At 37.4% G+C, this 15,762-nt stretch overlaps 1 protein-coding gene across 1 annotated transcript; it reads right to left on the bottom strand.

Moving 5' to 3' along the window:
- Nucleotides 1–761: 761 nt before the first annotated feature.
- Nucleotides 762–14,397, bottom strand: ireb2 (iron-responsive element binding protein 2). The gene is made up of 21 exons (XM_079412275.1): nt 14,168–14,397; nt 11,458–11,553; nt 11,154–11,319; nt 9,638–9,775; nt 9,149–9,385; nt 8,990–9,059; nt 6,795–6,978; nt 6,570–6,709; nt 6,297–6,468; nt 6,087–6,187; nt 5,853–5,969; nt 5,585–5,744; nt 5,362–5,497; nt 4,248–4,332; nt 3,888–4,169; nt 3,667–3,771; nt 2,907–3,049; nt 2,585–2,732; nt 2,374–2,496; nt 2,071–2,256; nt 762–1,910 (listed from the first exon to the last, which is right to left on the bottom strand). Exons 1-21 carry the CDS (start codon nt 14,190–14,192, stop codon nt 1,797–1,799), a joined length of 2,928 nt encoding a protein of 975 aa, XP_079268401.1. The 5' UTR covers nt 14,193–14,397; the 3' UTR covers nt 762–1,796.
- Between the last annotated feature and the right edge of the window lie 1,365 nt (nt 14,398–15,762).

Raw genomic sequence — 15,762 nt, 5'->3', positions numbered from 1 at the left:
AAGCTCTGTGATTGGTTTCCTCTCTAAAGTTAGCGGTAGCGCTCGCAATTTAGCTTTTTATGTTATTTTATATTTTTAATTTTGTTATACAACTAAAAACTGTAACTTGCCAAATGTACTAATTGCACTACTTTTAAATACTGTCCCACAATTTTAAAAATGCCTTTTATGCATAGAATTATTGTTTAACAGGAAAATTCGTCAATTAAGCAATATTTGAAAAAACTAAGATAATCTAAGTGTAGAGAAAACCAATCAATTTCAGCATGTGTTCACAAATTATGTAGGCCTACATCAGTTTTTCTGAGGACTTTACCAGATGCACTGATGTGTGCTGTGTTTTAGATACGCTAAAAAAAGAACTGGTTCATAAGAGTAGTGTACTTGGGAAATCAGACTACAGTGATTGAACGGTAAGTTTGTTGGTTCACTAGAACGAACTGGTTCAGAAGAATATTTAGTTTCTTAATCAGACTGCTGTCTGCTTACAGGTTCTTTGTGCTGATGAGAGTGGGTGAGCTAGATTGTACATCCTAAAGAAATGACTCGTTCAGTTCCACAGCGCCCCCAGTGTAAGGGAAGCTACAATGCCATACATTTTATCATAAAGTACCAACTATGAATGTTTCAGAGCATATTTTAAACCAAAAATCAATATTAAAATACTTCAAATCATTTCAGATAATTAAATCAAATTTTACAATTGAATATTAAATACCAAAAATACAAAGATGAATGAAATGAAATAAAAGAATTGGTTCACAAGAGTCATTTGTAATTTGGATTACATTGATCGTGCTGCATGGTTTTGATTCACTACAAAGAACTGGTTCATGAGAGTCATCTGTTTGTGATTTGGACTACACTGATTTTGCTGTATTGACAGCCTGTGGCATTATAAATACAGAAAGGACAAGCTCAGCATGCTGATCTCATTATTTATTAAAAAATTATTTACAATAATCAAAAAAAAAAAAAAAAAGAATGATGATTTTTTTTTTCCCTACTGCATTGTTCACTCCTGTGCTGAGGAGTTGCATACTGATACAAAACACAAGGACTGAAGCCAAACATCGCAACAAGGCAAACAGCACTGATAGTACCAAAACCAGCCATCGTTCACTCTCTAATGTGAGCTCAGAGTAATATATTATGTTTACGGTTGAACATACATACTTAGTCATTACTGTCACTCCCCAGTAACAGAAAACACTAAATGGACAATCATAATAAATAAATCGATATTCTACTGGATCGGATGAAATCGAAGAGTGCTTTTTATGTCGTGACGGCAATATGTGGACGTTCATACAGAAACGAGAGCTAGGAAATAAAGAAACAACGGTGAGCTAAAAAGCTTTGAATGTGTGGAAATTTTCGCTCCATCAAGTTGGCCGTGTTAAAATCAGCACCATGAAAGAAGAACAAAGCCTCCATTGGCTGTAAGGTCGTCGTGCAGTCTTCGCGTCCAGCACCAAAGAGCTCAGTTCAGAAGAACAGATTCTTGACACGCGTTGCAGGCACTGCAATACGAAATGCCCAAATCAAACCTACCAAAGTTCACGCTCCACATCCAGACCGTGGAAATACACACTGTGGCGCATCTGGGTGTTGAGAGAATAATTTGGAAAGAAACCTTGGACATTTGTTGTTTTTAAGTACAAAACAATGACGTCCTCTGTGGCGGGAGGATTCGGCAGACAAGAGGCACAGCGTTCAGAGTTCATAAGGCCTCTGGGTGGCGCTGTACTGATCAGAGGTCCATGGGCGTCTCTGTGGCTATGAATATGATTGTTCTACGGCAGCAGAGAACGAGCTACGTACTTCAGGATGCCTCCGTGTCTGAAAAATGCCAAATCCATGTCGTTCTCGAAAAGAGCCGTTACACTGAAACTCTTCCCTGTGCTCGTCTGGAAACAAAAGCATACATGAACATTAGATGTTGCATGGACAAAAACACAGTTCTTAAGAGTTGTTTGTTTGTCAATCAGACAACACTGGTTGTGCTGTTACTGTGTGCCACTTATGAGCACATCTCACTAATGTTTTATCCACTGTGAGTCTCTCTACCTGTACTGTTAGCTGTTGTCTGGGCGTGAGCTCCTGTGGGATGCTGATGGTGAATCGCTCTTTTCCACACAGCTCCAGCGAGTCGGCATTCTGTCCTGGCAGGAACTGCAGCGGAGCGATTCCCATCCCCACCAAATGATTCCTATGAATCTTCTCAAAGCTCTCCGCTATCACTGCACGGACACCCTAAATAACCCAGTCAAGACAAGTCCGTATGTTAAGTGTTTGCTCAGAATTAATCACAGGAAACTGTGTAGTAGAACAAAAAGTAGTTCCTCAGAAAAAGGATTATGGGACCAGTACCATTAAATAAGGTCCTTTGGCGGCCCAGTCGCGTGAGCTGCCGGAGCCATACTCTTTTCCTGCCAGGATGATGAGAGGAACTCCATCCCTCTGATAGCGTTCAGCAGCTTCAAACACATCCAGCTGTGATGAGAAAACAAAAACATACATCAAACCATAAGTACAGACTCAGAAGGAATCAAATTCAATCCGGTTCAGTCTAGTCACTGACCATCTGTCCTGATGGAATGTGCAGTGTTTTGGGTCCGGTCTTCCCAATGAGGCGGTTTTGAAGCTTTATGCTGGCAAATGTTCCTCGAGTCATTACAGCATCGTTTCCTCTCCGTGCACCATAGGAATTGAACTCACGAGGGGTCAAACTGAATCAAATGTATAAAGGAACTGAACTTAGTTTCTAATAATCTTTATAAACATATGAATGAAAAATTATTTTTACTGCTAAATGCAATGAAAATTATAATGAATGATTTTAAGGACAAATATATGAACATACTGATAAGAAACAGTACAAAAACCCTTCCAAATCATCTCACCGTTTGCTCTGAAGGTATTTGGCGGCAGCACTGACCCTCGCGATGCTTCCCGCTGGAGAAATGTGATCGGTTGTTACTTTATCACCCAGAAAGAGGAGCGGGTACGCACCCTCAATGGACTGAGGAGTGCACACCTCTTTAGACTGAGACAGACAAAAAAGCAGTGATAAAGGCTATGTCGATTAGCATTGCATTATAGATATACTTTATTATAATGAAAATTATAATAAGAACTCAGATAAACCATTAAAAAAAAGACAGAGACAGAAACGGGGCTGTGCTAATGTCAAAATACTGTGACCGTGATGCACGGGGAGATCCGCATCTACATAACACCAGTGCTGTTACTGTTAACTAAAACTATTACAAATTCTTTTCATTAACTGAAATCAAGTTGAAATAAAATATGAAATGAAAAATCTTGCATTTAGCAATTAACTGAAATAAAATTCAACTACTAAAACTGAAATTGAAAAAAAAAAATTAAAGCTAAACAGAAATATTAAGAGATAAAAATAAATGAAAACAATTAAATTATATATATATTTTTTAAAAAGTACATGACAAAATTACTAAAACTTAAACTGAAATAAATATAAAGCTAAACAGAAATATTTAAAAGTAAAAACTAATAACAATTACAAAATGAGATTAAATGACTAAACTATTAAAATGAACACTGAAAATATAAAAACAGAAGCTAATTCAAAACATTAACAAATACTATAATAATATATAAATAATACTGCATGACACTCACCAGTTTGCTGAAGAAGGACGGACATCGAATGTAGGTGGATTTGGGATCCCACGGGAAGAGGGCAGATTCGGCAGACTCTAATCTGTTCCAGAACGTACTTCCTTTCTGCAGTCATTATTAACAGACAACTCTACTGAGTCAACTGATTCATTGAATCAATCAAGTCAAATAGCCAATATTGTTATATTTTCTGAGGAACATGTGCTATTATAATCTCTCACCTCTATCCGGCTCCTCAGCTCTTTGAACATGGAGGCAATGACGATGTTCTCCTCCGTGTGGTTCACCTCCTCTTTGGATGGCCAGATATCCCGCAGATACACGTCCTTCCCCTCTGAGTTCACCCCCAGCGGTTCTGTCTCCAGGTTGATGCTGACTGTGCCTGCGATCGCATACGCCACCACGAGTGGAGGTGAAGCCAAATAATTCGCCCGAACGCAGTCACACAGGCGTCCTTCTAAATGCCTGTTTCCAGACAGCACGCCACAAGCAACCAAATCACCCTGCCCACAAGCAGACAGTTTAATACACAGCAGATCGGAGAGAGGAAGTGAGACAGAAATAAGATTAAACTGTCTCACCTGTTTAATGGCGTCCACCACACTCTCAGGTAAAGGTGCAGTATTGCCCACACAAGTGGCACATCCATAACCCACCACCTCGAAGCTGAAACACATCATCAAAATGAAGGCTTATTCAGACAACTATGAATGTGTTTATGTGCAACAAAACTAAATAATCTACTATTTACACATTTATATTTATTGTTACATCCACTTAGTTTTCTTATTTTATTTGTAATAAATATAAAAATTGTATTCATCCAAAAATATGCACAAAATGCTGCAGGGGGGTGAACTCTATGAATCGGTGCTCTTTGGATGCGGGATTCTTTTATGTCATCAAAAAAAACTCATCAATCCAAATTACTCAAAACATATATTGTGAAGAAGTAAAAAAGCCTTTATTCACATCACAGCCATGTGAATAAAGGCTTTTTAATTTTTCACAATATTTTGGAGTGCCTTGGACTGATGAGTTTTTTGATTACATAAAATATTTATTATTTGAATATGTGTGTTTACATATATTTAGTGATAGCTGTCATTAATTATAATAACCTATGTGGGTGCATATATATATGGCATTTGGAGCTATTGTTTTTAATTGGCATTTTTAATTTATATATTTATATATATTGAATATGATTTATTATTTAATTTGCTTTATATCATTTTATATATAAATTTGTATTTTTCTGTTCCATATATTATATATATATATATATATATATATATATATATATATATATATATATATATATATATATAGAGAGAGAGAGAGAGAGAGAGAGAGATACTATAATGGTATATAATAATAACAAAGTGTTATATTTATTAGAGAAATTGAACACCAAATTACAAATAAAAAAACTATTAAAAAAGCAGATTAAATAATAAAATGTAGTCTGTATATTGCTTAGAAATAAAATATATTTAAAAATACAAAATAACAACAATTAATTACTGGTGATGTTCAAAACATACATTTTACCATTACATACATCTTATAAATTTATAAATGTTATATCACTTTAGTAGAGTTTTGGTTTTAATGATAGCTTTCGCTAACAATAACCTTGCTGTGTGTGAGTGAGTGAGTGAGTGAGTGAGTGTGTATACATGGTGCGTGTACCCGAGTTTCCCGAGATAGGGCAGGACTCCACTGGTGTTCAGGTAATGTGTGACGGTTCCACTGCCGGGCACCAGACTGGTCCTGATGTACGGTTTTACTGTCAGACCAGCCTCAACGGCTTTCTTCGCTAGCAGACCTGAACAAAACACAGACATACATGTGAGATGCATTAAACACTGTGCAAACAGCTCATATCAGATCTAGAGGCGTGTTGACGTCTGACCTGCGGCCAGCATGACGGACGGGTTGCAGTTGTTGGTGCAGCTGATGACAGCAGCGATGACGACAGATCCGTGCGCAAGGTTGTACTCGGCCCCCTCGTGCTGGAAGGGGACCTGAGTTGCCTGCTTCTCTTTGGATATGTGGAAGCCCTTAAAACCCACCTACACAGAAATGGATGGCACAAAAAACATACACTGGTATTAGTGATGTCAAAGGTACTTTGCTACCAATATTATTTTCAATTTTAATATGTTAATATGTGCCTTCACCTTCTCATTCAGGCAGTTCATAAAGTCTCCCTTCATGCATGTCACAGCGACTCTGTCCTGCGGACGTTTGGGTCCACTGACATGAGGCACAATTAAGCTCAGGTTCATCTCGATGACCTACAACACCAACCGCATCACATGATTTCACTCAACTTGGAAATTTTATAGGGGGTACAGTAACAAAAACAGTCTGTTTAATTCTCAAAACGTTCATTAAATACTAAGTTAGCCAACCTCTGAATACTGTGGCTCTTCTGATTGGTCGCCGTAGCTTCTGAAGATTTTGATAGCCTTCAGATAGTCTTCTAAAACCACAAGTTTCTCCTCACTGCAAACTGATAAGAAAAACATTTTTGCATCAAGTTACATCCTTACAAACACTTTAGAAACACCTTACAAACACTTTATAGCTTTATAATCTAAAGTACATAGGATGGTCCGTACTGGTGTGTTTAAAGTGCTGAAGGGTGATGTCATCCACAGGAAAGAAGCTCACAGTGGCGTTGTACTCAGGGCACATGTTAGCGATGGTGGTCCGATCGGGAGCCGAGAGCTGCTGTACACCAGGCCCAAAGAACTCCACAAACTTCCCGCCAATTCCGGCCTGACGCAGATGCTGAGACACAAAGATGAGATCAGTGCATAATACGTCATTTCTCGAGATTTGCATATTCACTGATGATGTTATACATTAAGGAAACAAGGACCTCGCTGTACCTTAGTAATGCCCAGTACGATATCAATGGATGTGGCAAGAGGATTGATGGTCCCCACGAGTTTACAGCCGACGACCTGTGGCAGAGTCAAAGACACTGGCTGACCTAACATGACCGCCTCTGATTCAATGCCTCCAACTCCTGAAAGAGAGCATGAGAGGACAATGTGAGATAAACGAGACAGAATAGTGCACAAATATAACACAATAACTAACATGATGCTTACCCCAGCCTAGGATCCCAAGGCCGTTGATCATGGTGGTGTGGGAGTCCGTTCCCACCACACTGTCAGGATAAATAAAGCCCTCCCCTTCCTGTACCACCTGACACAGGTACTCTAGATTCAACTGATGCACTGTGTTGATGTCTGGTGGAACTACATTGATGTTTTTAAAGGCTTTTGAACACCACTAGAGAAAAAATAGTGAAAAACAAGCATTAAAGTACTGTTTAAAAGTTTGTTGTCTGTAAGATTTTTCTTCAATTGTAAAATATTATTATCCATTTATAAAAGCTGTGGAAAATAGTTGTGGTGCTTAATATTTTTGTGGAAACTGTTACATTTCTTTTCTTTGATGAATAGAAAGAAAAAAAAAAAAAACAGTATTTATTTGAATGAAATATTTTGGTAACAATATGTACAGGTACATCTAAAAAAATTTGAATATCGTGAAAAAGTAAATTTTTTCTTCTAACTTATTTCAAAAAGTGAAACTTTCATATATTTTAGATTTTTTACATGTAAAGTAAAACATTTCAAAAGTTTTAATTTTGATGATTAGAGCTTATAGCTCATGAAAGTCAAAAATCAGTATCTCAAAATATTAGAATATTTACATTTGAGTTTCATTAATTAACCATCTCTACAGTATAAATTCTGGGTATCTATTGTTCTTTGAAACCACAATAATGGGGAAGACTGCTGACTTGGCAATGATCCAGAAGACGAACATTGACACCCTCCACAAAGAGGGTAAGTCACAGAGGGTCATTACTGAAAGGTGTGGCTGTTTACAGAGTGCTGTATCAAAGCATATTAAATGCAAAGTTGACTGGAAGGAAGAATTTGGGTAGGAAAAGGTGCACAAGCAACAGGGATGACCGCAAGCTTGAGAATACTGTCAAGCAAAGCTGATTCAAACACTTGGGAGAGCTTCACAAGGAGTGGACTGAAGCTGGAGTCAGTGCATCAAGAGTCACCACGCTCAGACGTCTTCAGGAAAAGGGCTACCAAGCCACTTCTGAATCAGAGACAACATCAGAAGCATCTTACCTGGGCTGTGGAGAAAAACAACTGAACTGTTGCTCAGTGGTGCAAAGTCCTCTTTTCAGATGAAAGTAAATTTTGCATTTCATTTGGAAATCAAGGTCCCAGAGTCTGGAGGCAGACTGGAGAGGCACAGAATCCATGTTACTTGAAGTCCAGTGTGAAGTTTCCACAGTCAGTGATGATTTGGGCTGCCATGTCATCTGCTGGTGTTGGTCCACTGTGTTTTCTGAAGTCCACAGTCAACGCAGCCATCTAGCAGGAAATTTTAGAGCACTTCATGCTTCCTTCTGCTGACAAGCTTTATGGAGATGCTGATTTCATTTTCCAGCAGGACTTGGCACCTGCCCACACTGCCAAAGGTACCAAAAGCTGGTTCAATGACCATGGTGTTACTGTGCTTGATTGGCCAGCAAACTCGCCTGACCTGAACCCCATAGAGAATCTATGGGGTATTGTGAAGAGGAAGATGAGAGACACCAGAACCAACAATGCAGATAACCTGAAGGCCGCTATCAAAGCAATCTGGGTTTCCATTACACCTGAGCAGTGCCACAGGCTGATTGGCTCCATGCCACGCCGCATTGATGCAGTAATTCATGCAAAAGGAGACCCAACCAAGTATTGAGTGCATAGAAATGAACATAATTTTCAGAAGCCTGACATTTCTGTTTAAAGTATCCTTTTTTATTGATCTTATGTAATATTCAAATTTTCTGAGACACTGAATTTTGGGTTTTCATTATCTGTAAGCCATAATCATCAAAATGTCAAGAAATAAAGGCTTGAAATATTTTTCTCTGTGTAATAAATCTATATAATCTAACAAAAAATATTGACCTTTTTCAAGATATTCTAATTTTTTGAGATGTAACTGTATAAGAATAAAAGTATTATTTCTTTTTCTTACCCTCAGCTTTACTGGACTGTTTATTATGGGATTTTCACTTACGTAATAAATACTCAAAGTTTTATTGCGCATGACTGTTAATGTTACTTAAAAAAATAACAAGTAGGCAGGAAATAATAAATAATTTTCAAGATCCAGTTAAATTTACTTCCTGAGAAATCTTCGATTTTCTCACTTTTCATAACTTCAATGTGATATAAATTGCATGTGTAAATATATATCACAGAAAGCTCTGAAAGCTCACCTTAAAGAACTCCAGCCTCTCTTTGTTTCGGAGTAGCTCCATCTCTTGGTTTCTGATCATCGTTTCAGGCCTGTGTGGGTCAGACAGACATCAGGGCATCAGAGAATGCAGACAGATTCATGTGAGAGCGTGTGTTAGTGTGTGTGAGGTGAGACGTACTCTGACACGGGCTGCAGGTGGAAGGGGCACAGGAGGGGTGTGTTCTCTATCTGCACTGCTGCGCTTCTGCCACTGGGAGCGTCGGAGCAGGAGGCTTTACTGCAGCCACCCCGATGACCTGGTCGTTGACCTGCACAGTGACCGCTGCTGCTCCCTCGTGGAGATGGTCGGCCGGCAGGAGATCTAACAGCAGCACCGTGACTCTCGTCCGTGGGGGTTGGAGGGCTCTGGATAGCACTGAGAAATGAGGTAAATGCTTGAGCGATTTTGTAGCTTGATGGTAACAACGTGTTGCATCGTGCCTGGTTAAGCTCATAAAAAGGGACTGTTTTCACAAAAACAGTAGCACAATACATTATTGCCCTAATTACTGTGTACTGTGTTAGGAGTTCTAGCCATAATCATTGTTTATGTTAATGTTGTAATTATTGGGTTTTAAAACATAAACACTGCCTTAATCCATCCTTTAGCCTTTGCGTTCACTCTCACCATTTGCTGTAGTCGATCTGCAGAGAATGATCTACGATGAGGTCTGTGGGGCATCTGGGGTTCATCAGGTTCGGATCGACCCCCTGTTTAGCTAAAGCATCTCTCATGGCTGCCAGATCCACCATAGCAGGAATTCCCCTGTGAACACAATGGAGCTATCAGGATTTTTCCAACCTTATGAACAGGCCCAGTTAGTGTGCGACTGAAGATAGGGCTGTTCATCCAAATAAAACACTGTGGTATGATTTATTGCGATCTAAGCAATCTTCCCATACTTGACAAGAAACGCTTATCAACACAATAGAAGCTTTAAAGGCTCCCTCTGTCAAAATAGAAGTTTGTTTGTTTGAAAATGAAAAAATTAAGACAACCTTAATAGTATTGCCATTTTAAATTAAATACAAATAAAATTATTATTATTATTATTATATGATTTCTCTTAAATACTATATTTTTATTTACAAATATTAATATTACAATAGTAATATTTTTCATGTTTTTATTTAGAAATTTGTATTTAGTAATATTAATAACTAACCATATTTGATATATAATAACAAACAAGTAGGGCTGCCCCCTAATAGTCGACCAAAATTGTATTAGTTGCAGAATTGTTTTAATAAAAAATCCACAGACGAAGTCATGCAGTCCGTGACGGACAGATCGTTAGCTGCTGGTCTATGTGGTAATAAAGTACATCGGCAGGACATCTAAACGCTCAACCTATCATTCATCGACCTCAAATATGGCTTATCATCTGAAATATGTAAGTATTGGCAACTTTACATGGCCACTCAATCTAAATGTGCGCTACTAAAGTGTCTGTGCGGAGTGTGGAGCTAACAGTAGCGCTCACTGCAGGACAGATGGAGGCACCGGTGCACTCACTTGCTCTTAAAATACTCCCTCATTTTTGGTCATACAGATAAGAGTGATACATCCTTCAAATCTGTAAAGACTCAACATCAATTTGTAAAATAATGAAAGCAAATAGGATGCGGTTCCTGCGGTCTCATTCTTTGTGATCTTGAATGCGAAACTCTGTGTATAATTGCCTTACAGATATGAAAAATATTCTATAGACAGCAAAATGTCTACTTTCAAATGGAAAACAAATATTCTCAGATTATGCACTAATGTAAAGTGCATACAGGCGCGTCCACTACAGGGTCAGTGTCGCCAAGTTCATCTCTTCAGCCGAAAACAAAGAAAGCACTAGTTTATCAATAAATTATTAAAATGTTAATGCAGCCTCCTTCCTGTTTTTCCCAGACACATTCATAATCATTAATTCTGCCGACTCATTTTAATGATTTCAATTATTTATTAATAAATGTGCGATTAGATCAATTAATTCTTCAAATGAACAGACTACTAGTCAACCAGAGAAATCTTTAGTCGAGGGCAGCCCTAAAAACAAGCACAGCAAACTTGGAATTTTAAATAGCAATCAGTTTTTATCAGGGCAAAAAAAAAAAAAAATCCCCAAATCATGCAGCCCGAGTCGACTACTCACGTAAAATCCTGTAGCAGAACCCTGGCGGGTGAGAAAGCAACCTCGGCCTGGTTCTGCTGCATCTGCCAATCCAAAATACTGGAGACATCGTCCGTCTTTATGTAGAACCCGTCACACTTCCGGATGGCAGACTCCAGGAGAACCCGCATACAGAACGGCAGTTTCTCTACAAGAGAAAGAGCCTGTTAGTATTTTTGCAAGACTTTATTTTTACATCTGAAATCTATTGAGTTTAATTACACATTTTTTGATGTCACTTGCATCTGTGCATGATTTCATTCCATTAAAGCATTGAGCAACTTACCGTATCTGACATCACTCAGCTTCTGTGGGTTGAAATATTGCCGCTCTTCATATTGTTCGCTCCGCAGTGTGTCGATCAAATGGCTGAATGGATGTTCTGTACAGAATAAAAGACTTCATTGAGAATTTTTGAGCTGACAAATGAATATAATTTGTATAACTGTGACAGGCAAAGAATGGCTTGTGTGTTTCAAAGTCATTAATCTGATCTGGATTTGGGTTTGGCTGTGACTGTGTAATGTGCACCTGCAACGGCCAAACAGAATCAAAAACTGGCCCAGATTACAGTAGACCAACACCTGCAAGGCTCATATAACTCAAAGAGAGAGTATCTTCTCTTAAACCGCCTCTGTCGCAGGCCTTCACCTCTTCCCTCCTAAAGTCCCCTTTAGAAGGCACATTAAGTGTACAGCTGTGGGACTTGTGTTGGCAGTGAGTACTGAGAGCTTACAAGCCCAGTTCACAGCCGTTTAGAGCAGATACACAAGCATTAAAAAACATGTGAACATTCAATTTAGCAACAAAAAAGTGATATAATCCAGGTACAAAGCCAGATATTGTCATTTATAGAAACATATGACCAAAATTCAAACACAATTGCAAATTAAGCATTTGCATTTCCTAGCTGTGCCTAGAAGCAAAACTCCTTTTGGACAATGAGGACAATAATAAACTATATTCACGTTTTCTCATGGGAGAAGGTAGAGAAGCTTCTGTTACTAAAGAACCTGTCTATTTTCTATACAAAACTAAAAAAAATAGGCATTTTGCCCACTGTTGTGTGTTACACCAAGCAGTCTATTGTTAAAATACACTAACTATTATTATTTAAATTCAGAGTTTTAAGATCACAGTTACTATTTTTATCTTAATTGTGTCAAAAAACAACATTTATCATGTTTTTGGGAGTAGACGTTGTTTAGAGTCAACAATACATTGAAAAACAGATCCATAATAGTACTGCTATCTACTTCTCTCTCTCTCACACTATCTATATGCACTTTTATTAAAATAAACACTTTTAATCAGCGAAGGACACATTCAAATGAGCAAAAGTGACAGTAAAGCCATTTATTATGTTTCAATTTAGATTTCAAACAAATCAAATAATTGTAGGCTCACGCGAGCATATGAGACTTCTTTCAAAAACAGAAAAAACTACCTTTTGAACAAACTTTATATACAAGTAGTTGTTGGAAATAAATTAAGTAATGTCAACATACATGTAACAATTACTCATTAATTTGGTTGGCTCTCAAGACATTGCATTCAAAGGAGATCGAATCAGTTTGATCAAATAGTCTTTCACAGACTAAAAACCCTAATACACACACACACACACACCCACACAAGAGAAACAGGCGGTGTTAAAGTAACACTAGCACTGCTGCAGTCAGATCTGCATGCTGTCACAAATTCTGACAAAAAAAGAGATGATAATTTAAACTATCCATGCAGAAGGTTTGACAGTTTGCTAAAAAAAAGAGATCAACAAAACAAAATCCTCATTACTGTGCATGATATAAACACACCAGTGCTGCTGAACAGCAGTGTACTGCAGTATATTAAGACACAATGTGACTGCATGTGTGCTGGATGAAAATGCACAGACACACGCTTATCACTCACAGACTGCGTCTGCTGCCTGCGTTAGATTAGGCTGTGAGTTCAGATTAAACAGAAACTGCAGCAAAGAACACAAACTTGCATCACCACCTCCGAACACACAAATACTTGATCTATATTAATGACACGGAAGATAAAGACACTGGGTGGGAAAAGTAAAAAACACTCTCGCTAACAGACAATCAGCTTACAGAAGGATCAGTCCACTGACATACACACAGTTCATTATAATTACACACTTTTTACTTCTAAAAGAAAGCTTTAGACATTGTAGACCTTAATTAGGATAATATATAGAACATTTTTGAGGACAATTATCTCCCAAAGTTTCCCACAATGTAGGTTTTACAGTTTTGGGGACATTTGGTTCACACAATGCATGCAATTTTCAAGTTCATTCTAAGCCTATTTGGGCCATTTATGAACGTTTTACAGCAGTTAGAACAAACTCATATTAAGATAAAGAGGTTTTGTTGTATAATGTATAACAATTGTTATTTGTATAATGAAGAAATAATTAATTAATAAATACAGAGAAAGACTATGCTTTGCTCTTACCATAGTATAGTGACAATAAACGACAGTAATACTACAAATCAAATATGCACATAAAAGAATGCTGATTACCATACTGATTACCATACTCACATACTATAGTATTTATATAGTACAGCAAAGTAAGACCACTACGGAAACTCACGGTACGTGTTCAGAAAGCATGGCAGTACCATGGTACATATGTGTTATTGCTAACAATGCATAATAATCGAGCATTGTACATAATAGGCGGTGTTTCAATGCTTAATGGCATCCTATACGCATAAAACAGATGCTGTCAAGGTGGGCATTTCACTAGGTTTCGATACACATCAGTTTGTTTGTGATCGCGTGAGCTGCAGGTTAGCATCTCTCGCCGCTAGCCGCACTGCTAACGACAAAACCGCCTTCTTCATCCTTCTTAAAGTGAATATTTAAGGGCTGTTTTAACACACAATTGTGACTTCGCGTATAACCTGTTATATATATCTCTGTCAGAGCAAAATGAGATCAATATTGTTATTTTTGTCAGTAAATTCAGCCCTTACCGTGCTGAGGTGAACCGAGCGCCATGATGACTCCTAATATTAACACGACTCCACTCGCTCGAGCCACAACAGCTAGCCAATCAGCAAACAGTTCGTCCCTGGAGGACTGTCCAATCAGAGTACAGGATCTCGCACGGCGCCGCCAATCAACAAACAGTATCTCCAACACTACCAAAGTCTCTTTATGGGACTACTCTTCATCACTTTGGTTTATCAACAAATCTTAATATAATGGATATGAAAGCGGATATAGAGATTACCTATTTTTTTAAATTATCCTATGTATATTAATAATGTTAAATACTTTATATCGACAATATTTACAAGAGTAGACATCAAATTTATTTTTATTTATCATATATAAGTGTCTCTGTGTGTGTAAACATTAATATTCATGCATTACTATAAATGCAAACCATTTAGTCTATTTAATTTCAGAAATTATTTAAACAGGAAAGTAGCGATTTTTCTTCTTTTGTGTTGTTTTATTAATATTTTTAATTTTTAAATTTATCTTACTTTTTTGTTGAACCGTTTTGTTTTTAATTGATCTTATTTTACTGTTAAAACAATGTAAACTTCTTCATATTGTTAAATGCAACAAAAATGCACCATTTCGCTTGTTGTTCATGTACGCATTAAAAAAAATAAAAAAAGAAGTTCACAGAAATGCCTGTCTACATTTTTGTACATTTCATAAATTGTTTTGAGCAATATTTTAAAAAAGGAAAGGGGAAAGGGAAGTGGTGTTTGGCCAAGTATGTGTGTGTGTCTGTGTGTGTGCATGTTTATGTGGTTTATGAGAACACAAATTTGTATAATGACATGGGTATGACAGAGGTATTACAATATGAAGGTGGTTTATGAGGACACTGCCTATGTCCCCGTAATTCAAAAGGCTTGAAAAACATACTAAATGGTGTTTTTTTGAAAATCTAAAAATGCACAAAGTCTCCTGTGAGGGCCAAGTTTAGGTGTAGGGTTGGTGTAGGGCAATAACACACACAGTTTGTTCAGTATAAAAACCATTACGCCTATGGAGAGTCCCCATAAACCACAAAAACCAACGTGTGTGTGTTGTGTGTGTGTGTGTGTGTGTGTGACCTTGGACCACAAAACCAGTCACAAGAGTCAATGTTTTTTTAAATCTGGTCAAGATACAACTATTTGAAAATCTAGAATCTGAGGGTGCAAAAATATCAAAATATTGAGAAAGTCTCCTTTAAAGTTGACTAAATGAAGTTCTTAGCAATGCATATTACAAATCAAAAATTAAGTTTTAATATATTTACAGTAGGAAATTTACAAAATATCTTCATGGAACATGATCTTTACTTAATATCCTAATGATTTTTGGCATAAAAGAAAAATCGATAATTTTGACCCATATTTTTGGCTATTGCTACAAATATACCCCAGCGACTTAAGACTGGTTTTGTGCTCCAGGGTCACATTTATAGCATCACTTTTGGAATTAAGTAACCAGAATAATAGGGCTTGGCAAAATTGCATAAGATTACAAATTAAATAACATCAACCTTTTAAAAAAAAAACATTATTCACAAAATGAATGAATTTTGACCCATACAATGTAT

The sequence above is a fragment of the Barbus barbus genome (assembly GCF_936440315.1).
Source record: "Barbus barbus genome assembly, chromosome: 48".
Taxonomy (NCBI): Eukaryota; Metazoa; Chordata; class Actinopteri; order Cypriniformes; family Cyprinidae; genus Barbus; species Barbus barbus.
The sequence above is the reverse complement of the archived record's forward strand: the minus strand, read 5'-3'. Positions and strand labels throughout refer to the sequence as shown.

Bases quoted from the DNA above. Each gene is read 5' to 3' on its own strand.
- ireb2 (XM_079412275.1), bottom strand. From the start codon at position 14,192: ATGGCGCTCGGTTCACCTCAGCACG. The intron at 4,333-5,361 runs GTACACGCACCA...GATGTGTTTCAG, and splicing joins CCCTATCTCGGGAAACTCGG to CTTCGAGGTGGTGGGTTATG. The intron at 1,911-2,070 runs GTAGAGAGACTC...TTTTGTTTCCAG, and splicing joins GACAACAGCTAACAGTACAG to ACGAGCACAGGGAAGAGTTT.